The 24,889-nt window shown below is 40.1% G+C and overlaps 1 protein-coding gene across 1 annotated transcript in view; it reads left to right on the plus strand.

The window, feature by feature from the left end:
• Positions 1 to 22,033, plus strand: part of MRC1 (mannose receptor C-type 1) — a gene marked incomplete at both ends in the record, with an annotated part of 85,537 nt that extends 63,504 nt beyond the window's left edge. The window contains 9 exons of the mRNA XM_080717253.1: positions 2,436 to 2,602; positions 5,921 to 6,023; positions 9,529 to 9,761; positions 12,858 to 13,023; positions 13,743 to 13,892; positions 17,385 to 17,498; positions 18,030 to 18,194; positions 18,590 to 18,631; positions 21,783 to 22,033. Of these exons, the coding sequence (XP_080573379.1) occupies positions 2,436 to 2,602; positions 5,921 to 6,023; positions 9,529 to 9,761; positions 12,858 to 13,023; positions 13,743 to 13,892; positions 17,385 to 17,498; positions 18,030 to 18,194; positions 18,590 to 18,631; positions 21,783 to 22,033 (1,391 nt within the window). The remainder of the gene's footprint in view (positions 1 to 2,435; positions 2,603 to 5,920; positions 6,024 to 9,528; positions 9,762 to 12,857; positions 13,024 to 13,742; positions 13,893 to 17,384; positions 17,499 to 18,029; positions 18,195 to 18,589; positions 18,632 to 21,782) is intronic.
• Between the last annotated feature and the right edge of the window lie 2,856 nt (positions 22,034 to 24,889).

The raw sequence follows: 24,889 nt of genomic DNA on the forward strand, positions 1-24,889 counted from the left end.
ATCTTAAGCCAGCGCGGCTGGCTTCGAACCTGTGCGATCCTCCTGTCTCCGCCTCCCAAGCACGGGATTACAAGCGTGCCCACCACGCCCAGACAATGTTCTTATTCCTCTGAAACATGTTGGAAGAAAAGTCTTGGTTTTTTTTGAACCTTTTGTTAATTGAGGAAAAAAGTAAATCTCTGAGTGATTTTTTTTTGTCTGGAACAAGAGCAAGCATATAGCAATGGCTGACCTATCATAGACTTGTTTGTTCATGAATAAACAGCTCTTGGTATCACTAAACACTTCTAGTTTGCATTTTCTTTTAGTCACCCCAAGTATTTAGTCATTCCTTTTTCTATTTATACTCACGAGACACGTTTAAGACTAAAGGCTTGCAAATTTGCAAATTGCTGTTGTATAGAGCAGATGCCTGCTCACCTGCGAGTCAGTGGTTTGGGAACAGTCGTGGCCACGGAAGGCAGCTGCTGCGGGAGGGCGGGGTGGGCTGAAGGAAAGAGGCGGGGATCGCGCAGTACTCAACCTGCCACCGCGTAAGGAAGCGAAACACCACGTTGTTCTACAGGGTCTGGGTTTCTCTAGATCTCCTCACCAAAAGATGCAAGCATGTCGGCACCAGATGCCCCTGGTTCCAAGCAAACTCAGTAGATGGCCACTGACCTCTAGGAATGATCTATGCAAGAGAAATCCCAAATCCTAGTTGGGTAGCTGGCATCAGATGCCCCTGGTTCCAGTAGATGGCCACTGACCTCTAGGAATGGTCTATGCAAGAGGAATCCCAAATCCTAGTTGGGTAGCTCTGTGTGTGTGTGTGTGTGTGTGTGTGTGTGTGTGTGTGTGTGTGTGAGTGTGCGCGCACACGCATTACTGGGGATTCAGCCCAAGGGCGTTCTACCTCTGAGCTATACCCCCAGCCCTATTTTACCTTTTTATTTTGAAACAGGATCTCACTGAGTTGCTGAAACTGTAAGTTTCTGAGACTGGCCTTGAACCTGCAGTCCTCCATCTTAGCCTCCCAAGTACCAGGATTGTAGGTATGTCCCATCACATCTGGCTGGGTAGCTCTTTTGATTCAGCATTCTGAGATCCTGCTAATTTGAGAGCCTAATGTTTGTTTTGAATTTCAGAACTTTTCTGGGTTAAGAGCGCTCTCTGCTAGTTATTAAAATTGGGTATTTTAGCTGGGCATGGTGGCGCACGCTTGTAATCCCTGCACTTGGGAGGCGGAGACAGGAGGATCTCGCAGGTTCGAAGCCAGCTGCGCTGGCTTAAGAGACCCTGTTTCCAAATAAAAAGCCTAAAATAGGTCTGGGAGTATAGCCCGGAGGTAGAAGGGCTTCCAAGAACCACAGTACCACGTTAAAAAAAAAATTGGGTATTTTACTTGCAGAACCAGGACAGCTCCTAATTCATAGGATGACTTTTATGAATCTGAAAAATGTGCTTCCTCCTGCAGGATAGGAGGCAGCCACCGCCCGGGTCAAAGTGCACGGCAGCGTGGAGATGGGGCACGGGTGGACTTCAGCCTCCACAGCAACGTGTACAGTTGCGGTGGCCTGAATAAACCTAGAATCTTATTGGAGGAAACTTTTCAAAGTCCAAAGCTCAAAGCTCAATGCCTAACATGTTGCTAAGAGTAGAATGTATCTGTTTACATGGAATTATGGAAGTGCCCCCCCCCCCCCGGAACTGGGAATGAAACCTAGGGGCATTATACCTCTGAGCTATACTCCCAGCCCTATTTTTTAGTCTTTTTATTTTTTGAAACAGGGTCTGAGTTGCAAAGGGCCTCTCTAAGAAGCCAAGGCTGTCTATGAACCACAATCCTCTGGTCTCAACCTCCCGAGTGTTGGGATTACAAGTGTGTGCCACCACTCTTGGTGGCAAGTGCTTTTAAATAATCATAAAGACTTGAATCACATGCCCAGTATATTGAAACTAACATATTTAAAATAAGTGGATAAGGTGACACATGTCTATAATCCTAGTACTTGGGAGGTTGAGACAGAAGGATCACAGGTTGGAAGATAGTCTCAGCAATTTAGCAAGGCCTTATTTGTGTGTGTGTGTGTGTGTGTGTGTGTGTGTGTGTGTGTGTGGCACTGGGGGTGCTCCCAGACCTATTTTATACTTTATTTGGAAACAGGGTCTCACTAAGTTGCTGAGAGCCTCACTCAGTACCTGAGGCTGGCTTCAAACCTGTGTGATCCTCATGTCTGAGCCTCCCGAGCATGCACCACCACTCCTGGCCCCAGCAAGACCTTATTTTAAAAAATTAAAAAATAAAATGAAAAGAGCTGGGGGCATAGCTTGGAGGCACAATGCCCCTGGGTTCAATTCCCAGCACTGCAAAGACAAACATACTTAAAATATATTTTATACTTTCAGTATTAACTCCCTCAACCTTAAAAATAATTTGTGAAACTTTTTTTCAGCGTTTCTCACCTACCTTCTGAAGGACTCCACCTTTAACGTTTGGACGGGACTGAATGATGTCAATTCTGAGCACACGTTCCTCTGGACGGACGGGCGAGGAGTTCACTATACGAACTGGGGAAAAGGTTTCCCTGGGGGAAGGAGAAGCAGTCTATCTTACGAAGATGTAAATATCACTCTCAGATCACCTCTGTGTACACAAACGGCTTGAATAGAGTCGTCCGTGTTATTGATTGCTCTAGTGAAAAATCTACTGGAGTATTCCTTGATGCGGTCCTACGGGTTTTAACTGTTTCAGACGGAGCCAACCTCGAAAGAACGCCTTGCCTTGGGGGACTGGTGGTAGTTAGTGAGTAGCAGAAAAACCTAGTGCCATGCTAAGTCTAACATGTGATAAGGGTAAACAGTTCACCCCACTGTTAGCCATGGTGTTTACATCAACTACCCTGTATCCCTTACGGCTGCTGTAGTATTTAGGATTCAGGTCTGGCAGCTACTACTACTAATTACAGTATTTCATTCCACTTATGATAACACCGATAGAAGAATTCACTATTGTAGCATGTGATAATAACAATAATAATAATAATGATAATAATAATAACAGCTAGTATGATATGCCTCTCTTATGTTAGAAATGTTCACATGAGATGTGTGTCTTAAGTGGGATATGATACATGGTTCACCAACACAGCCACAGACGGAGATTCTTTTCTTCTTTCTCTTCTGTATCCTTGGCTAGTCGTTGTTGCAGGCCAGGAAAGTTGCAGGGATTGCTTCCATTTAAGACAGTGCCTCCTCTTCCCTCCCTTAGTTCCTTTCCCCCGGGATCTGTCCTGTCCCCAGGGTGCCTCGCTTTCCCCCTCCTGAGAAGCATAGAGCGGGTTGTTAATGCTTGTTTGCAGCCCAAGTGCCTGGGGCTGGAATACTAGCTTGTCATTTATTTTCTGTGTTTCCTTTTACTCGGATAAAAATAGGCACAATCGGAGTATCTACCTCAAAGTGTAAGCCAATTATTCACTGGGTCCTTTCTCTAGTTGCCCCATCTGGGATGCAAAAGTTATGCAAACTTTCCCTTTTATTTGGGTTCTTGTCTGAGAAATTAAAAAATTAATTGACACACTATAGAAGGGAGGATATAGGGTATAAAGATTTATGTCAAGCCCAGTAAAGATGAAGGAAAGAAGGAAGGAAGAAAGAAAGAAGGAAAGAAAGAAAGAAAGAAAGAAAACAAGTTAGCTCCCCTACACACATACACAGGAGGAGTCTTTGAAAGAGAATAAGCACTGAAGTTCATGGGAGAGGAGATTTTTTTTTTTTTTTTTTGGTACTGGGAATGGAACCCAGGGGCACTGTACTTCCGAGCTACACCCCCAGTCATATTTTTTTAGTTTTACTGACTTGCGAAGGGCCTATAAGTAGCTGAAGCTGTCCGCGGACCATGATCCCCTAGTCTCAGCCTCCCGAATGCTGGACTTGCAAGCGTGCGCCACCATGCCCGGCTCAGAGATGAGTTTTTATCTTTTATTGTGGTTCCTCACCTGCTCTTGTGTGAGTGGTCACTTTGGGATCTTGGGGATCAGATGTCTTTTTCCCAGTGTCAAGCCTTAATTTGCATCTCTACTCCAGAGGTCCAGGACCTTTCTCATGTCCCGGGGCTACTGTCTTTCCTCTCATCCTTTTTCCTTTGATCATCTTGGGGCTGAAGTTTTGCATTTACTCCCACTGTTATCCCTACATCTATTTTTCCTTCCCTATTTCTGTTCTTTATACAGATGACTTCTTTTAACCTTCTCGTTCCCAGGTTTCTGCCCTGCTTCCAAAGGAGGGTTGTGAGCTTAGATGGCTTAAATATATGCACAGGATTTAGATCAGTGTCAGACGTCTGTGAGTGTAAGGCGTCTTACTTACCATTAATAGGTTATAAAAGTCAAACTTGTATTACAATAAAAACCTTTACCTGATACTGAATGAAAACTTGGGGTAGGTGCAGGTTTCATGTGACTTTTTAAATTTACATTTGGATGTTAGATTAATTATATGGAAACAAAAATTAAAACACATTCACAACCAAACAAATAGAATATTTTTCCAACCTTGGCATACTACTCTGTAAAATTACAAAGAGGATCCCTTGTAAAATTAGAAATAAGATACTCCTGGGTATCTTTTCAAAGAAATTGAAATCAGACTATTATAATGATATGTGAATATTTATGCTTAGAGCAGCACCATTTATACTAGCCAAATCAGGAAACAGCCGAGCTGTGCATCAAAAGTTGATTGGATTACTGGATTATATAGAGGATATACATTGCACACACACGGATACAGTGGACTACTATTCAACAATAAAGGACAAAATCACATCATTCCTAGAGAACATTCTGCTAAGCAAGATGAGCCAGTCACAGCAAGTGAGGGTCCTGTGTTTTCTGTCATATTTGGAAGCTAGGGAGAAATCAGGATACGAAGGGGACTCCAGATAAAAAAAGAGAAACCCCTGCAGGATGATGGAGGGGCCTTACGGGAGGGTGGCGTGGAGGGGACGGAGAATTAGTGACAGAAAAACTCCATTGGTGCTGTATACATATGCAAAATTAACAGCAGTCTTGATATCATGTACATGGAAGGGGAGGATTGGGACTTGGGGGAAGCTTTACCAAGTGCTGTGTGCATATATGTCCCTTTCACTCTGAACTTCGTTATGATGTGTGATTACACACCAATGAAAATACGTTTTTTTAAAAATATGTGAGTTGCTGGTCATGGTGGTGTATGCTTATAATCCTAGTACAGGAGGATCACAGGTTTGCAGCCAGTTTCAGCTACTTAGTAAGGCCCCCCACAACTTAGTGAGACCCTGTTTCAAGATAAGGAATAAAAAATAAATCTGGGGGGTGTAGCTCGGAGGTCGAATGCCCCTGGGTTCAATCACCACTTACACACACACACACACACACACACACACACACACACACACACAATGTGAACTTTCTAGCTATACTAGCAATTTTGTTCTGAGGCTGTAATGATATTTTTATAAATTATTTGCAATAAAAACACAGATTTATTAATTTCCTTTTACTAATAGGATACCTATTTCTGGATTTGGATAGCAAGAACTTGTACGGAGAAAATATTATGTTCTCCTGGTCTCTTTGGTTCCTAAGTTTCTTTTGCAATTAACACCACACCTGATAGCAGAGTTTCTCAGGCTTTTCTCTAAAGTGCTTCCCAACTCGCTCGGTTTTCAAATCAAACAGCCAGGGTCAAACTTGAAGGATTCCACGTGGGAAATGAGCACAGTTGGGTGAAAGGTACTGGCAGGTCAAAGAGACTGTTCAGTAGAACAATCTACTGGAATCCAAAACAGTGATGTCTATTTGAAAGGAGTAAGGAGGAGCTTTTTGGCTTATTAATGAATGGATTTAAATAGCTGTTAACTAAGTACTTGTTTTCTTCTTCATCTGAAAATTCACAGGCCGACTGTGTGGTCATCATTGGGGGCAAATCCAGGGATGCAGGGATGTGGATGGATGATACCTGTGAGAGTAAGAGAGGGTACATCTGCCAGATGGATTCTGGTAAGTCCCGCCAGAGCTCACCTGCCTGTGAATGCTGAAGACTTGACCATTTCCTCTCACGAGGGACTTGTTTGATTTTCACTTTAATCCATGCACACGGTGACAGACAAAAGGGACAGCGTTTTCCAGACTTCATTCATAAGTCTGCTCCCTCATCATTACAGAACGTTTTGTGCGGATTAAACTTGACTTATTTTAATTTTATTAGAAGCTTGGAATATTACCTACTTTTTTGTGTACATGGGCATAAAGCATCATTTATACCTCATTATTTATTCTGTATTCTGCACCTAAAAAAATTGTAGGCAAGCCAGACATGGTGATGCACATCGGCAATGCCAGTATTTGGGAGACTGAGACAGGAGAAACACAGATTTGAGGACAGCTTCAGCAATTTTAGCAAGGTTCTCAGCAACTTAGTGAGACTCTGTTTCAAAATTTACAGAGCCAGGCAAAGTGGCTCATGCCTGAAACCCCAGTATTTGGGAAGCTGAGACAGGAGGATTACACGTCCAAGACCAATCTCAGTATCCTAGCAAAACTCTCAGAAACCTAGCAAGATTCTTTTTCAAAACAACAAAAAAGATGGGGGTGTATAGCTTGGAGGTAGAATGTCCCTGGGTTCAGTCCCCAGCACCACAAAAAATTAAATTAAAGAAAAAAAGATAAAATAAAAATAAGTAGGGCTATGGGTGTAGCTCAGAGGTAGAATGCCCCTAGGTTCAGTCTCTAGTAACCTCCAAAAGGTAGGTAAATGACTTGAGTTTATCTGAGGAAGCCTGAACATGGTTACAGAAAAAAGAACATGTGGATATTCGCTGTGAATAAACACTGTGATTACACTACATTAGAGTTCCTATTCCTATTGAAACAAGAAAAAATGATATCTAGCTATACGAAAGTCAGGAATTTAAAACTTGAAGAGTCTAGCTCTCGGAAGATGAGTTTGAGTTGGAAGATACTTGTTCCCCCAGATCTAAGATTTTCCAGTGCTTCCTGAGGAATCGGGGAACTAAAGTTGACTGACGATAGTGACTGAAAATCACTTAAGATATTTTCAGATATTTAAAAGGTACAGCAGAAATTCTAACCTCTCAGTCCAGGGTACGCCTTGCGCTTTATCCAGTGGACTTCTGCATCCACAAGTCTGCGTCTGTGAGTTAAACTAGCTGCAGATAAAATATTTTAGAAAAACATTGCACCTGTACTTAACATGTACAATGCTTTAGTCTTGTCATTACTCCTTGAATAATAACAGAGTTGCACAACTGTTTTTATTATATTTACATTGTATTAGATATTACAAGTATTAGAGAGGCTCAAGGTATATATATATAGGTTATATGCCATTTGTATGATTTTTAGTTTCTATTAAGTTACTTCACTGGGTATGTAAAAGCATACACATTGTACATGTTAGTGGGGGCATCATGTGGTGTTTCAGTGCATGCACATGGGTTCTGTTTAAATCATATTCAGTGCTATTTTATGTAAGAGACTTGGGCATCTGCAGCTTTTGTAGCCAAACTATCAAAAAACACTACCAGCCTCCTCCTCCCTTAAAAAACAAGAAGAGCTGGGTGTGGTGGCGCACGCCTGTATTACCAGATGTGCACTACCACGCCCAGCTTCACTTGCCCTTTTAAATGTCCAAATTGTTCCAGTGGCAAAAAGATAAGTCCAGATCTCCCCAAGCTGAGAAATTCTAATTCTGTGTAAGCTGCAAAAATTTTAGGACTCTGTCGAGGGTCTCTTGGTTTAATAATACTATATCAACACAAGATGGCAGTAACAGCAGAAGAAAGGGAGGCACCCACCTGCTGACACGAGGTTAGTGTTTACCAGGCACAAAAGGAAGCTTGGCATATCTATAGTAACAGAACAAGGCAGATGATGGATTGGTTGATATGAAGTGGAACAGGTCAGAGAACTGGCCAGGACACAGATAAGAAGGTACGGATCTCTAGAACCCAGGGCCAGGGGTTCTTTGGTCTGTGAAGAGCAGATTGTAAGTATTCTAGGCTGTGCGGGCCACATAGTGTCTGTTGTGACTATTCAACTCTGATAGACGGTCATGATCTGTCCTAGACAACGTGTAAACAAATGAGTGTGCTTGTGTTCCAATAAAACTTCATTTTTGGATGCAAATTTTAATTTAATATAATGTTTACAATGCCAAGAAATATTATTTCTTATTTTTTCAGCCATTTCAAAGCCACTGGTAGCTCATAGGCTACAAAAACAGACCAGCCTCAATCCTCTGGCTATTGTTAGCTGACCTCTGCCCAAGGGCATCAGCTAAGGCAAACAGAAACAAGCTCTATTTTTATGTTTTGATTAAGTGGCCTAGAGTACAGACATGGGTATAAATCACTGATTAGATACCCATGCTAGGGTGTGTGTGTGTGTGTGTGTGTGTGTGTGTGTTGTGAAGAGATTGAACCCAGGGGTATTCTGCCTCTGAACTACAACCCCCAGGCCTATTTTACTTTTTATTTTTGAAACAAGGTCTCACTAAGTTGCAGAGAACCTCGCTACATCGCTGAGGCTGGTGATGAATCTGTGATCCTCTTGTACTCCCAAATTCTGGGATTACAGATGTGAGCCACCACGCCTAGCTCCTTGCGAGGATCTTCAGGAGGAGAAATCCAGTGCTGAAGGGTTTCTTTCTGGCTTACAGGGGTCCTAGTTCCTGTCTCTGTTTGGGTAAGATGTGAAGCCTAGGGGAAGGACCTAGAATAAACCAATGACTTGGGTTTATGTGACTCTACTTCAGAACTTATCCCAGTCTCCTGAGAGTGCATCCATTACAAACAGCTCCAAACAGATGCAGACTCATATACAGAGTGGAATAAATGGGAACTAGGGGAGGAAGACTGCGCTTGACCCCATATCGACCAAGATAGAGAAATAAAGATTGGGCCGGGAATGGTGGTACATGTTAGTGATCCCAGCATTCGGGAGGCGGAGACCTGAGGATCTTGGCTCGTGGACAGCCTCCGCTACTTAGTGAGGCCTTTTCAGCTCAGTTCAGGGCATGGCCCTTTTGGATTCAGTCCATGTCAGGCGGGTGTGCAGAGTCCAGGGCATGGCGGCAGTGAGAATCAGAGAGAGGGAGAGAGCGCTTCTCTCCTCACATCACAGGGGCATGAAGCAGAGAGAGAAGGGGGAGGAAGAGCCGTATAATCCCCCAGTTGCAACCCAGGAACCCCTCCTTAGCAACCAAGCTCTGCTTCCAACATTGCTACTTTCTTCTGTCCTGGGGGACGTTCTAACTCCAAACCATCACAGATCTTAGTGTTGCAAGTCCAGTTTGGAAATTATTTAATCAGGTAAACTGAATGAGAAGCAAAGCCATGTTTTCTGATGAAAAATGGCTTGTGAAAATAGTTTTGATTTATGCTATCATTATTTTTATATTGGATCAGGTAAAGTACTTCTATATTGATGGTTCTCAATTAGTGCTTATTGATAATGCTAATGAAAATTATCTTTTATTTTCCAGACCCTTCCTTGCCTAAGGCTCCAACAACCACTCCTAAGGATGGCTTCATTAAATATGGGGAGAGCAGCTACTCCCTCATGAAATTGAGGTTACAATGGCATGACGCAGATAAATATTGCCAGGATTATAACTCTAAGATTGCCAGTATTCTGGACCCCTACAGTAATGCATTCGCCTGGCTGCAGATGCAAGCATTTAATGTACCCGTGTGGATTGCCCTGAACAGCAACTTGGTAAGAGGCTGGAAACAGATACAACTTGGCACGATGGGCAAATCATGGTTGAATGTGATTCTCTTTCTGTTTATTCTGTGGAACACTTACATGAAAGAAACAGGGCTTGGCGATGAGAATGGTGCTGATGGGAAAAAGAACAGTGTTTGAGGTTCCTCTGTCTTCAAGGGTCTGGTGAGCCAGTGGTGTGTGTTAAAAATCAAATCAGAGCTGGGTGTGGTGGTGTACGCCTGTGATCCCAGTACTTGGGAGGCTGAAACAAGAGCACTGCGGGCTCAAGACCAACCTCAGCAATTTAGTGTGATTCTCAGCAACCTAGCAAGACCCTGTTTCAAAAATCTCTCTCTCTCTCTCTCTCTCTCTCTCTCTCTCTCTCTCTCTCTCTCTCTCTCTGTGTGTGTGTGTGTGTGTGTATGGCTGTGGGCATAGCTCGTAGGTAAAATGACTGAGTTCAATTCCTGATACTGCAGAAAAAAATCAAGAATTATATGCTATTTATTCTCTTGTTGGTTTTGAATGTTAAAATTATATTCTGCAGCTAAGCAATCTTAATTATTTGCTTATTCCTTTCCAATGTCAGGGTTACAATTATATGATGGGAAATAAGAAAGAAGGGTAGGGGCATAATTATCGGGTGATGGGGATACTTTTGATTTGAGAGGTGATGGGCAAACCATTGGAGAGTTGTATAGGTCCCAAGGTTGTGGGGCTTGTGTCCACGTGAGAAGTGCTTCACTGCAGCGAGTCCCCTGTATTTCATAGTGGAAAAGGAAGGTCGGCGGCAGACAGGGGCAGAGCAAGGGACGAAGCCCAGAAACAAGAGCGGTGAGAGTTAAGAAAATGTTCCTAAAATACGTGTACTCTGGTGTCTTGTGACCCATCTCCCATCCGCCGCTGACCTGTACTCACTGGCCAGCTTCCAAGTAGAAGAAATAAAGGTGTTAAAGGTGTCAGTGGGTAGTTGAGAGACAGCGCCAGAAGTGACAAAGAAAGGCGCATTCAAGGGTCATGGGAGGAGGGGAAATGACCAGTTGGCAAGGGGAGAGGACCAAGACAGCCTCTGCCTGCCTTCCCTTGTCTGTCTGTCTGTCTGTCTGTCTCCCTCCCTCCCTCCCTCCCTCTCTCTCTCTCTTCTCCCTCTCCCTCTCTCTCTCCTTCCCTCCCTCCCTCCCTCCCTCCCCCCTCCTTCTCTTTGGCAATGGCTATTGAATTCAGTGGTGTTCCACATCTGAGCTACAAGCTCAGCCCTTTTTTTATTTTTATTTTGAAACATCTTGTTAAATTGCCGAGACTCACTTAGTTGCTGAGGCTGGCCTCAAACTTGTGTTCTTCCTGTCCCAGCCTCCCCTGGGATTACAAGTGTCAGAAAGCCTTTTCCCCTAAACGATTAAATGATTACAGGCCTAAGAAAGCCTTTTCCCCTAAAGGGAAAATAAACTTTTTAGATATAGTTGGAGATGATAAGATATAAGGAAGAATACCAAGAAGAGAGGAAAGAAGGTAAAACTGGAAAGTAGATTGGTGTTCAGTTTTATAGAGCTTCCAGTGCCATGATATAAGATAGAAACTTACACTTCATGCAATAAATATTTGCTAAGTAGGGAGGTGAATATTTAGAATTAAGTAGGCAGGACATTTTACATCTCTGTTGACTATGTTTTTAATAATTCGTTTGATAAGGCATTCATTTTCTTCTCACAGACACAGTCACAATTCTCATATGCATTTTAAGTAGGCTTATATTTATTTTTAGAATGTTTTGTTTTTCACAATTCCATTATTTATGGCTAAAGCAGTGCTATTAATTTTCCTTATATTTGTGAAGTCAATGATTTGCAGGTAGTATTTGGGAGAATGCTACAAAATATGGGATAACACATGCTTTTAATTTTTCTTGTTGGATCTTTGGTAAATAGCTTGGTGAATTAAATGGGGCAGTTAAAAAATGTACCCGGGTGTGGTGGTGTACACTTGTAACCCCAGTACTTGGGAGGCTGAAGAAGGGGCATCAGATTTTCATAGCCAGCCTCGGCAACTTATCAAGGCTCTCAGCAACTTAGTGACACCCTGTTAAAAAAGAAAAAAGAAAATAGAGCTAGAAAATATTTCAGAGGTAGGGTCAATCCCCAATACCACAAAAAAGAAAAAGACAAAGAATATTTGAATTTTTATAAAATTGTCTTTGGATAATGTTATGTATCATCTATAAAATTTCTTTTGGCTTGCTGAAAGGACATTATTAATAAATAAAATATTGATGCTTTCAATTAGCTTATGAACATAAATTTATTTGACTAAATTTGACAGGAAACTAAGTACACAAATGAAATTAAACAACTAGCCTTTTAAAATATGTCGTGATTTATATTGTTGAAAGACCATATAAGTGGAAGTCAGGACCCAGCTATCTCTGGTCTCTACCCACACGAGTGACCTTGACTAGCATTTATCACTGATGTGGTTTTTACAGCAGAAAGATGAGATCAGAAGAAATTGGTGTTTCTCTCAAGGGTTTATGAATCAGTGAAAATTACTTACTGTTGAAGAGATAATTTACTTACCACAAAGATCATCAGACTTCTCTTTGGCCCTGAAAACTTGAAAACAAAAAGAGTTTCAGGGAAGGAGACCGCTTTTTAAATTTTAGTGTCTTCCCAAAATAGCTTCCAATATATATTCCTAGGGCTCTCCAAGAAATCACCATTTTTAAGGAAAGATGCAGCTGGGCCTGGGGGGTCATGTGTGCAATCCCAGTATCTGGGAGGCTTAGACAGGAGGCTCACAGGCTCAAGATCAGCTTTCGCAATTCAGTGAATCCCTCAGAAACGAGTGAGCCCGTGTTTCCAAATAAAAAGTAAAATAGGGCTGAGGGTTTAACTTGGAGGTAGAATGCCCCGGGGTTTAATCTCCAGCACCATAAAAAAATGTTTTATTTATTGAATTTGAGTTGGTAGAGATGGTTTATTACATTTTTTTAAAAATTCCCAACTATTCTATGTCAAATCAGTCGTAAAACCTTTTGTTCTTTACTTTGTTCTTTTGGAATTTTCCAAACGAAGCAAGACCCCACGCTCATAATTGCTTTTATTCTTGCAGACCAATAATGAGTACATTTGGACAGACAAGTGGAGGGTGCGGTACACTAACTGGGCAGCTGATGAGCCGAAGCTGAAATCGGGATGTGTTTATCTGGATGTCGATGGCTACTGGAGGACATCACACTGTAACGAAAGTTTTTATTTCCTCTGCAAAAGATCAACTGGTAAGTGAATATACCAAGCAGTTGGGGGGTTTGAAAATTTTGGAAAAAGCTACTATATACCACTGATATTATTACTAAATAGTAAAGTGTCTTGGATAGTTAAGAATAAAACAAGAAAGATTCCTGCTGATAAAAGACTGACTTGGCGGCCGCCAATATTCATAGATTAAAATAACACAACTTTTAACAATTATTTTTCTGCAGTTTATTTGCTTTTTGCAAATCTCTGAACGTCTGTTCCTCAGTGAACTGTTTCCTTGAGGTCAGCACCGTGTCTATATCAATACAATTCTATCAGAGAGCATGTAGGTTCCTCAGAACCAGTGATGTTATGGTCACAGTCCAAGAATTTTAAGTAGAGCTTTTAGTTATATCATAGGTGATGTTATTAGTGAAGAATTCATACCAGGGTTCCGGAAAAGGAAGAGAAGTGGCTCGAAAGGCAGACCTCTTTATAAAAATCATTTTTAAACTTATGCCATTGTTATAGATGTTATCATCTTGAGTATAATTTATTGCCACAATTTATAGTACCTTCTATGGAAGTATATTTAATGAAAAGATCTAATAATAAAAATGGTGGATACAAATGGCAAACACTATTCACTTCTTTCTTTAATATTATAGGTGTCATAATTTTCCTTAGCTGTGAAAAAAATTTCCTAATACTGTATAGATGTCGAGTTTTGCTTTAGTTTAAAATATCTTTGTATTGACAGAAATCCCTGCCACTGAACCTCCACAACTGCCAGGCAGGTGTCCAGAGTCAGAACACTCAGCCTGGATTCCTTTCCATGGTCACTGTTACTATATCGAGTCTTCATTTACAAGAAACTGGGGCCAAGCTTCGCTGGAGTGTCTTCGAATGGGTAAGTGGCACACCTGCTAAAAGAAAGTCCTACAATCATCTCTTCTAGGGCACTATGACACACGTAATACAATACATTAAAAATAAGCCCGTCAGCTCCGCCCAGTGGTATACGCCTGTCATCCTAGTACTTGGGATGCTGAGACAGGAGGATCACAGGTTTGAGACCAGCCTCAGAAATGTACCACACCTCTCAGGAACCTAGTGGAACCCTGTTTCAAAACGAAAATATATAAAAAAGCCTTGGGTGTATCTCAGAGGTAGTATCCCCTGGGTTTAATAATCTCCAATCTCAGCCTTTCTTTCTCCCTCCCTCCCTCCCTCCCTCCCTCCCCCCCATCACACACACACACACACACACACACACACACACACACGCCTGCTACTTTGGCATTTTTTTTCTGTATGTCTTATGTATTTTGGTTTCCCTGTTTCTCCGTTATTTTCTTCTTTGCATCATATAGATCATTTTTATAATTTTTAGTGAATCATTTTAGTTCCCTGCTTCTTCTACTATGTAGATGGTCCCGAATTTATGATGGTTCAAAGTATAGTTTTTTAAATTTTAGGATGGGTTTGTAAGCTCATAATGCCATTGTAAATTAAGACATCTGTATATTGTTTATTTTTTTTAGTAATTGCCCTGGTAGTTACATTTAATATCTTAATTTGCAAGAATCTAGTTCAAATTCCTGAAAATATCATTTCAATCATACACAAAAGCTTTACTCTTGTATATCTCTGTTCCCTTGTCCCTCCCTGGTACTATTATTATCATTCAAAAACCCATCAACACATATTTACAATTATTGTTTTATACAGTTGTCTTTAAATCAGATAGGATACAAAGGAATTATAAACAAAAGTGAACTTATACTCTCTTACATTTACTGATGTAGCTACTTTTCCTGGTGCTCTATATTTCTTCATGTGAATTTGAGATATTCATACTTTCACCTGTCCTTTTATTTCAGTCTGAAAGATTCTTTTTAATATTTCTTATAATGTGATAAATTATTTGCTTTTATTTTTAATTTTTTAACTTTTTGTTCTTTTTCCTGTGGTACTGAAGGTGGAACCCAGAGGCTTTCTACCTTTGGGCTCCACTCCCAGACCTCTTTTATACTCTCTTTGGAAACAGGGTCTCATTAAGTTGCCGAGAGCCTCACTGAGTAGCTGAGGATGGTTTCCAACCTGTGTGATCTTCCTGTCTCAGCCTCCCAAGTGCTGGGATTCCATGCGCGGGCCACCATTGTTTTAGTTTTGAAGGATAGTTTTGATGAGTGGAAAATCTCTGATCAACATTAGTTTTCTTTCTGCCTTTTGAATGTTTCATCTGACTGCTTCCTGGCTTCTTTAGTTTCTAATGAGAAATTAGTGTTAAGATCTCTAGTGGGCTTGGGAGGTAGCTCAGTGCTAGAGTCAAGCATGCCTGAGGCCCTGGGTTCTATCACCTGTCCTGGAGAAAAAACTTTGTACATGATAAATCGTTTCTCTCTTGATGGTTTCAAGACTCTCTGTCTCTTGACAAATAATGTGTATATATGTGGATCCTGTAGCTATATAGGCACAGATTCTTGTAAACCTGGAATGCATAAGTCTCTTAGATTTTGCTGAGGGACTCTGTCTGTGTGATAGTTTATTTTTATTTTTAACATTCATCCCGGTAGTTTAAAACTCTGCATTGGCCTTTAATTTCTACTTTTGCCTAGCTTCAAGGCCAAACAGAGGCTAGAGCTTAGGACCTTCTCAGGTCTCTCTCAGGCAAACACATAGTGCTAGGCGTGTGCACCTTATAATATACATCTGTGGCCTTTCAGTTCCTTATAAACGCGTCAATTTTTAAAATAGTTGCGTGCATTTGAAAGTTCTCTCTGGATATCTCCTTTCCTCACTTTTGCTTTTTAAGGTTTTTGCTGTTGTTAATTTATCAGTTGCCCCGACTGTTATCACTGCCTTAGGCAATTGCCACTGAGAGTTTTTCACAAACACTCCCAGGAAAAAGTCCACTTGCGATAAATGAGCTCAAATCAGGTCAGATAAAGATAAAGTTTGCAAGTTTGCAGGTAGGGTTTTTTTTTTTTTTTTTTTTTTTAGGGCATTATCAGAGAAGTTCGATACTGGAAATTTTTTGAGACTGGGGCTTAGAATGAGCTCCGACCCTATTCTCACCCTTCCATGGGCTTCGGAGCGACTGGCTTTCTCTGTAATTGTTGGGATGCTGGGTTTTAAGGCGGCTACCACAGTCCTAGGGAGAAGACGGTGGTGCTAGGACAAGTTAAAACATCACAAAGCTTACTCTTATGACCAAGATTCTCTTCTTTTTCTTGCATACATGCTTCTTTGACTGTGGCAAATCTAACTTTCAACTGCCTGAAGAAGTAGCTTTTGACAAAAGTTGAATTTAACAAATTTCCCGGTGTTCTCAGTGCTTTTGTAAAGAAAAGAATTTTCTATAATAGTTATTTATTTATTTATTTTTGGTGGTACTGAGGTTCCTGGAAGCCCTTCTACCTCCGGGCTACACTCCCAGACCTATTTTTTACATTTTCATTTTGGAAACAGGGTCTCCTAAACCAGCACGCGCGGCTGGCTTCGAACCTGCGCGATCCTCCTGTCTCTGCCTCCCAAGCGCGGGGATTACAAGCGTGCACCACCACGCCCGGCTATAATAGTTATTATTTTAAAGCTATAGATTCTTACTAAATAATCCCATGCTGACAATTAAGTGTGAGTTAATTCTGTAGCTACCTGACTTTTCTCCCTCTTCTTACTTTGCGTGGTCCTATATATGACATTCATGGGTAAAGCTGGACTAATAGTTCTATACCACATTGCACCGTTCTGCTGCCTAAAAACACCCCAAGTGTTCTTTATCTCCACATTTTTCTAAACACTGCACTCCGGCTAGCTGTAGAGAGGCCTTAGCCCACGTCTTTTTCCCTCTCCATTGAACAGATCAGTGCTGCATTCCAACGAAGGAGGGCATCTCTGCTCCTAAAGAAGTTTAGCTCCCTTTCCTCTTTATCTTTCCTCTTATTTTTCCTGAAATGATTTTCTGTCCCTTGTATGTGAAATCACATACTCCAATCTACTTAAATTCGTGTCTTCCATTTTCCCGTTGCTTCACCTAAAATGAATATTTGATATGTCTACTATATTGTACTTATTTTTCTCCAGTTCTGTTCCTTTGTACTCAGAATTTATTACTGGCCAGTGAACCATAATTTTACTAGGCTTTATTCTATGTCTTACTCATGTTTGCATTTTCTGCAGGAATGAATCCAGTCTTTACACACAAATGACACGTAGAAAGCCCTGTATTCTCATAATGGGAACTGAAATCTGAGAGGAATGTTCATTCCTTGAAATTATTCTCCATAAATGGACATGTTTGGTTGATTTTCATTGTTCTTAATATCAGTACTGTTCATAAAATATTTCCAGCTTCTTAAAGTTACTCCCATAATATATGTCCTTTTATACTTTACAGGGTCTTCTCTTGTTTCCATTCAAAGTGCTGCTGAATCCAGTTTTCTGTCATATCGGGTTGAACCTCTTAAAAGTAAAACCAATTTTTGGATAGGATTGTTCAGAAATGTGGAAGGTAATTTTCACATAACTGTTATTTAATTGCAAATATTTTTAACGTTGTACATTTAACAAAGTTTCCATGCCAGAAAGTCTTGCCTTAAATAATGATTAATTTGGGATGAGTGAAAATTCAATCTCATATTTTTATTAGAGATAATAATCAAAAGTTCAGATGATTCACATATTGTACGATTCTTAAAACTGCTAATTAAAAATATCTTCTGTAGCTAGTAGTTTAAGAAGGTCTAAAGAGCATTTTTTTTCTTTTCTTGCTTGGCTGAATATAAAAGCTAGGGAAGGATAATTAGAAATATTTGTATTAATTAGAAATACGTTTTTCAACTAGAGCTATGAAATAAACATATTCTTCTTGGTTTCCTTTTTATAATAATTAATCATAGTCTTGTCTATTAAAAGTCCACTTGTAAACAACTGTTGATTTTAGTTTAAAATAATGTGTGAGAAATTTTGCTCAGTAAGCTGAACTTGTTTTAAGATGGGTCATTTTTAACTTCTGTTTTTCTGGGTATTGTTTGATGATCAGGAATGTGGCTCTGGGTAAACGCCAACCCAGTCTCCTTTGTCAGCTGGAATGCAGGAGACCCCTCTGGTGAACGGAACGACTGTGTGGCTTTGGATGCATCTTCTGGATACTGGAATAATGTTCATTGCTCCTCCTACAAAGGATATATTTGTAAAAGGCCAAAAAGTAAGAAGTGTGTCGTATGGTAAATGCGCCCACAGCCCGCCATGCCTTTAGTAAGATGCCAGGTGTGGGTTGTAAAGTAATTGCAGGTCTGTTGTAAGCTTTCTCCCTTTTTCAGTGAAAAATCCATCTGTCACAGTGATCAGTTGCAACCCACAATTTTTATTGAGTGAGAGGCAGATAAATAGTGAGATAGACAGACAGACAGACAGACAGACAGACAGACAGACAGATAGTAGATGAATAGTAGAAGTTTGACAGATAGCTAAAGATTTTTTAATCTATATTTCTCTATCCATACCTATGCCCCTCTATATCATATCATATGTATTAGAGCACTGTAAGCTTACTATCTACATCTAGTTATACATTTTATAATATTTTTATTTTTTTTACAGTTGTTGATCCTGAACCTACTCACACAGCAGTTACAACAAAAGGTAAGACCGTGAGGAAATGTTAAGTTCAGCATTAGTGATTTAACAGTACAGTGTGGTTTAGAAGCCACAATCATCCCTCCGCACCCTCTGAACTCTGAGCAGAGTGCATTAGCTAACTAGCCTTTATCATTATGTCCTCAGACTATCCTGAATGATATTTTAGGAAAGTAGGACTGGGAGTCAGTTTGGTGTTGTTACATTAGGTAGTTACTGAAGATGTTGTTTGCTTTTTATAAAGAATTGCCTTTTAAGAACCCATGGAAGAATTTTCTCTCAAGAGCCCTTGAAGGTCTTTTTTCCTTTCCTTCCCTTTTTCTTGTTTTGTAGTGCTGGGGATCAAACTCAGGGCTTCATCCATGCCAGGCGAGTGCTCTGCCGCTGAGCTACATCCCCTGCCATTCATCGTTTTTTCAGGGGATGGCAGAGTCCCACTAAATTGCCCAGGATGGTGTATTACAGGTGTGCACCAGCACACCCAGCCACTCTTTTCTTTTCTTAGAAAAGTTGTTTACTTTTATGGGAATTTTAATTATGTAAGAAATCCCATTTTATTCATTTTGTTGACTGCTAAGAACTCCAAGAGATATTTATGGCTTGTGTATAACCTCCTTATTAACCTCATGAATGCTGCTTCTTCGTTAATTATATTCCTGAGTTCAAATTTTCACTATTTTTATTTTGTTTTCCCCTACATTTTCATTTTTTTATTGGTGAATTGTAGTCATACATCTTAACGAGTAGAAGGTGGTAGAGATATGTGTGCACACATCACTCATTCAGCCCTTCCCCAGTTCTCTCCTGTCCTTCCTCCTTCTCATGTTTGACTTTGATGTCTGTGAATGTACATCATGCACGTTAGGGAGTTTCCCTCTTCCTCCCCCAACCCCCTCAGTTAGGTCACCTTTTTTGCCCATCTATGGTCTCTCCTTCTTCATCTAGAGTTTCCCTATGAGCATTTTCTCCCTAGCTTCCTTATAAGAGGACAGCATCAATTTTTTTACTTTCTGTGACTGTCTAATCTCACTGAGCGTAATGTTGTCTAGTTCAATCCATTTCCTCGCAAATGACGTAATTGTGTTTTTCTTTGTGGCTGAGTAAAATTCCACTGTGTACATATCTCATAGTTTTGTAATTCATTCATCTATTGATGGACATCTTGGCTGGTTCCACAGTTTGGTAATTGTTAATTGTGCAGCTATGAACATAGATATGTGTACATTAGTTTGTTAGTTTGGTTTCTATTCTTATACCCAGAAGTGGTATCGCTGGATCGAATGGTAGATTTGTTCCCATTCTTCTGAGGATCCTCCATACTGTTTTCCAAAGTGGTTGCACTAATTTGCAATCCCACCAACAATGTCTTAGAGTTCCCACTTCTCCACATCCTCGCCAGCATCTGTTGTTGTTTGTGTTTTGAATGATTGCCATTCTAGTTGGAGTTAGGTGAAATCTCAGGGTAGTTTTAATTTGCATCTCTCTGATGGCTAATGATGTTGAGCATTTTTTCATATATTTATTGGCCATTTGAATTTCTTCTTTTGTGAAGGGTCTGTTTAGCTCACTTGCCCATTTCTTGATTGGGTTATTTGATATTTTAATGCTGAGTTTCTTGAGTTCTCTGTATATTCTAAATATTAGTCCTCTATGAGAGGAATAGTTGGCAAAAATTTTCTCCCATTCTGTTAGCTCTCTGTGAGGTTCTTGATAATTTTCTTTGCTGTATAGAAGCTCTTCAGTTTCATGCAATCCCATGTATTGATCCTCTTTAATTTCTTATGCCTTTGGTGTCTTGTTGAGAAAGTTCTTACCTGTGCCTATATGTTGAAGTGTTGGACCTATGTCCTCTTCAAGGAGCTGTAAGGTTTGTGGTCTGATTTCTAAGTCTTTGATCCATCTTAAATTGACTCTTGTGCAGGGTGATAAAATGGGGTATTTTTTGCATATGATTAACCAGTTTTGCCAACATCATTTGTTGATGAGGCTATCTTTTTTCAGTGTATGTTTTTTGCCCCTTTTCAAAAAATCAATTGGCTGTAAGTGTGTGGATTTGTTTATGAGTCTTCTATTCTGCTCTGTTGGTCCATGTGTCTGTTTTTGTGCCAATATCATGCTGTTTTTATTACTATAGCTTTGTAATATAGTTTGAAGTCAGGTATTGTGATGCCTCCTGCATGGTTCTTATTGTTGAGAACTACTTTGGCTATTCTGATTTTTCTGTTGTTTCAAATGAATTTAAGGATGGATTTTTTTAAGTCTATGTGGAATGACCTTCTTGATTTAATGAGTATTGCATTGAATCTGTAGATCACTTTTGGAAGAATGGCTATTTAGATGATATGTATTCTGCATATCCATGAACATGGAAGATCTTTCCATCTCTAAAGGTCTTCTTGGATTTCTTTTTTCAGTGTTTTATAATTTTTTTGTAGAGCTCTTTTACCTCTTTGGTTAGGTTTAGGGCTTTTAGGTGTGTCCTTAAGGTTATTTATTTGGTGATTTTCTGTTCTTTTTATGTGGGTAACTTTCATTCATTTTTAATTATCATCATTATTACTACTATTCTGTTTATCTTCATAGGTGTAAGCAGCCTTAAATTATTTTAATAAATGTATAAATTGTATATTTTATATATACCTAACAATTTTAAACCATTGATTTATTTTTAAATTTTTTAACTTTTTAAAAAACTGTAAAAGAAATAGGTTTTAAAACAATGATTGTTAATGCTACATAGATAAATAAAGTATTCTTTTTTTTTGTCATCCTGAGGATGGAACCCAGGGGCATTCTACCTCTGAACTACAATCCCAACTCTATTTTATTCATTTTGAAAGAAGGTCTCACTGAGTTGCTGAGGCTGGCTTCAAACCTATGATCCTCCTGTCTTCTTCCCAAGTACTGGGATTACAGGTGTATGCCACCATGCCCTGTTAGGCATTCTTGCAAATGAATCATCATTTTAACATTTTAAATAATCCCCTAGGTCCTACTGACTGTGCTGTTTTTATGTCTTGTATTTCTGCTTGATAAATATCACTTGAAAAAATATTAGGGAATTTTATTTTTCCAACAAGGAAAACCGTATTGTTTTCCATAGCATTCAACCTTCTCCCTTTCTCCACTTGTTTCTTAATGATCTTATTTTTTGTAGCTGATGCAAGGAAGAGGGAGGCTCCTAAACCATCTTCCAGCAAGGCAGGAGTGGTGGTCATCGTGGTCCTCCTGATTCTAGCGGGCGCTGGCTTCGCTGCCTATTTCTTTTATAAGAAAAGACGGATGCACCTACCTCCAGAGGGCACCTTTGAAAACACCCTCTACTTCAACAGTCAGTTGAGTCCAGGGACGAGTGACACGAAAGATCTCATGGGCAACATTGAACAGAATGAGCATGCAGTCATCTAGTCCCATACTGTGATTTTGTTATATTTGAATTTCATAAAGTTGTAACTATGGTTTTGGTTTTAAGTTCTTTATTTCAATGTGATTGTTTCTTTCAAAAATTAGGACTGTGTTATACTGGCCTGTGCTTATTCTTTGCCTTATTGAAGAAATAATTGCTTGTTTTGTAGCCTGGAAAGATATTGTCACACGAAAGGGTATAATACTGTTGATTGCTACTTTTTAAAATATCCTCAGTAAATACATTTCAGTACCAATATCTAAGCATGCAAGATGGGTAGCTAGTATCAATTGCGTGCAGATTACAAGAGCTCTAGACATAACTAAGTTTCTTGAAACATGTTAAGAAGCTCCCAGAGATGTGTTCCCACTGAGCTGTAATCCAACAATGATGAGACAACGATGTTAAAAACAAGCGTAAACAGCCTCAGGGGGAATAACAGTTGTTTCAGTTGTTTCCTCTCATGCCAGTCCTGATTTCCTTGCAGTGACTGAGAACTGTGTTGCCATAAGCAGGAGAATAAGGTGACTAGAATCTTGTTTTCCCTCAGCTAAGTTTTATAGGCTCAATATTGAAACTGGGGTCCTTTTTCCTTGTTATATGTATATCAGGAAAAAAAGATGTGAAATAAAAATGTAAATTTACGTAACTGGGTGTATTAGGATTATGTGAAGTAAACATTAAATACAATGTCTATTTTTAATAGATTTGCATTTTGGTGATCCTGTTAAGTATAAATGTTTTGAAGTGAGATTTATTTAATTTACACTTAACTTGGCTCTTAAAAATATTCTCAGCAGAGAAATCCTTTAAATTGAATTTTTCATTTGTTTGAAAAAGACATGATACTAAAATACTGTGTGAAGTGAATTTTCACTCTAATAACTTGCACTATTTCCCCGGCTCTCCCCTTGTGACGTTGACTCAACTCAAAATTCAACAGTCAGAGGTCCCGTTATTGGGAATTAAAATGCTAAGTTATCATTTTCTCCATTCCTTTTTCTTTGACAGTCTTTCTGCAGATAAAGCTTCACATACACTGCGAGTTATTTTATGGGTTTCACCACACAGGTACTATCTTGCCAGCTCATCCTTTACTTTCTTAATGGTTCTTCCACAGGAAGGAGTTCTTTTCTTACCCAGGGGCACTGAACAGGCCTCCTTGGATGACAGCAGGGAGGGGGAATGAAAAATGTGTGTTCAACAGGGTACACTTGTGCCCTTGTGTGGGGGGAGATATGTGTATGCGGGTATCTCCCCCACCAGAAGCACAAGAGAGTTGGATAATATGGAATAGGAGAAATATCTGCGTGAACATGGTTTACAAATTCTTTATTCACTCCTTTTCATTCTAATTCAGGGTTGTGTGTTCACAGAAAGTATTTTGGACTCCAAGCATCATATATCTCAGATTCAAAGACCTTATCACTTCAAGAAGCAATCTGTGCTTGGCAGGGTTGCTGAGTACTGTATTTCACACTCTAACATTATCCACTCGAGCACCTAATCAAGGAGATAAGTCGTAACTGTCTCCATGCCTATCCAAACACAGCAGCAAACTATCAAAGATACATTCCGGGAGAAGGAATTGGGCGAAGAACAGTCCTCGTGCTGTGCGTTTTATTCCGTTGTTTCCATTTCTAGTTGCTGTACTTTGTTGTTTAAAGTGGAAGTTCTCTCTGAGGATTAAATGTTTAAATGCTATTGCTGTCCTCATAAACTTTCTACTCGGTTCCAACTTCTATCAGGATTCAGAAGCTGGAAGATGTTTAAGGATAATCTTTTCCCAATTAAACTATAGCAATATAAAGAGTCTGTAACAAAGTCTAAAAATAAAGGTGATATCTGTAGAGACTAGTAAACTATTTTATTTTATTTTATTTTATCTTATTGGTACTGGGGATTGAACCTAGGGACATCCTATCTCTGAAAGAGGATCTTGCTAGATTGCTGAAAGTCTTGCTTAAATCACTTAGGCTGGTCTTGAACCTACAATCCTCCTGTCTCAGCCTCCCAAATACTGGGATTAAAGGCATACACTGCCATGCTCAGCTCTGGTAAACTCTTGACTCATCCATTTTTAAATATTCATTCATATATCTGTTTGTATATTTATCTATTCTTCCATCAAACTTTTTTGGGAATCTGATATGTATGTACTAGGTATTTGGCTTGCTTCTGTAAAGCCAAACACAGGTAAGAAGCAGTGTCTGCCCAAGGATGAACAGTCTACGGGAGGCCCAGACCCACAAGCAGATCATTTTCGGCAGCATGGCGGAACGTGCCAAAGGCAGAAAAGGAGAAGCGAGAAACATAGATGTGGTTGCCAGCAAGGGCAGGGCCAAGTTTCATGGGCCTGCAAATTATGCAAATAGCAGTGTGTGTGTGTGTGTGTGTGTGTGTGTGTGTGTGTGTGTGTGTGTAGACTGAATCAACCCAGGGGCATTCTACCTCTGAGCTACACCTCCATCCCATTTTAGTTTTTTTTTTATTTGGAAATAAGGTCTCACCAAGAAGCTGATAGCCTCACTAAGTTGCTGAGGCTGGCTTTGAACCTAAGATCCTCTTGTCTAAGCCTCCCAAGACTGGGATTATAGGTGTGCATCACCACACTTGGCACAGATTACACTTTTGGTGGCCTTCTTTAACAAAAATACAAAATAATAAGCTGGGCATGGTGGAGCACGCTTGCAATCCCTGTGCTTGGGAGGATGAGACAGGAGGATCGCACAGGTTCGAAGCCAGCCTCAGCTACTTAGTGAGGCTCTCAGCAACTTAGTGAGACCCTGTTTCCAAATAAAATAGGAAATAGGTCTGGGAGTATAGCCCGGAGGTAGAAAAGCCCTGGGTTCCACCCA

The sequence above is a fragment of the Muscardinus avellanarius genome (genome assembly GCF_963383645.1).
Source record: "Muscardinus avellanarius genome assembly, chromosome: 20".
Taxonomy (NCBI): domain Eukaryota; kingdom Metazoa; phylum Chordata; class Mammalia; order Rodentia; family Gliridae; genus Muscardinus; species Muscardinus avellanarius.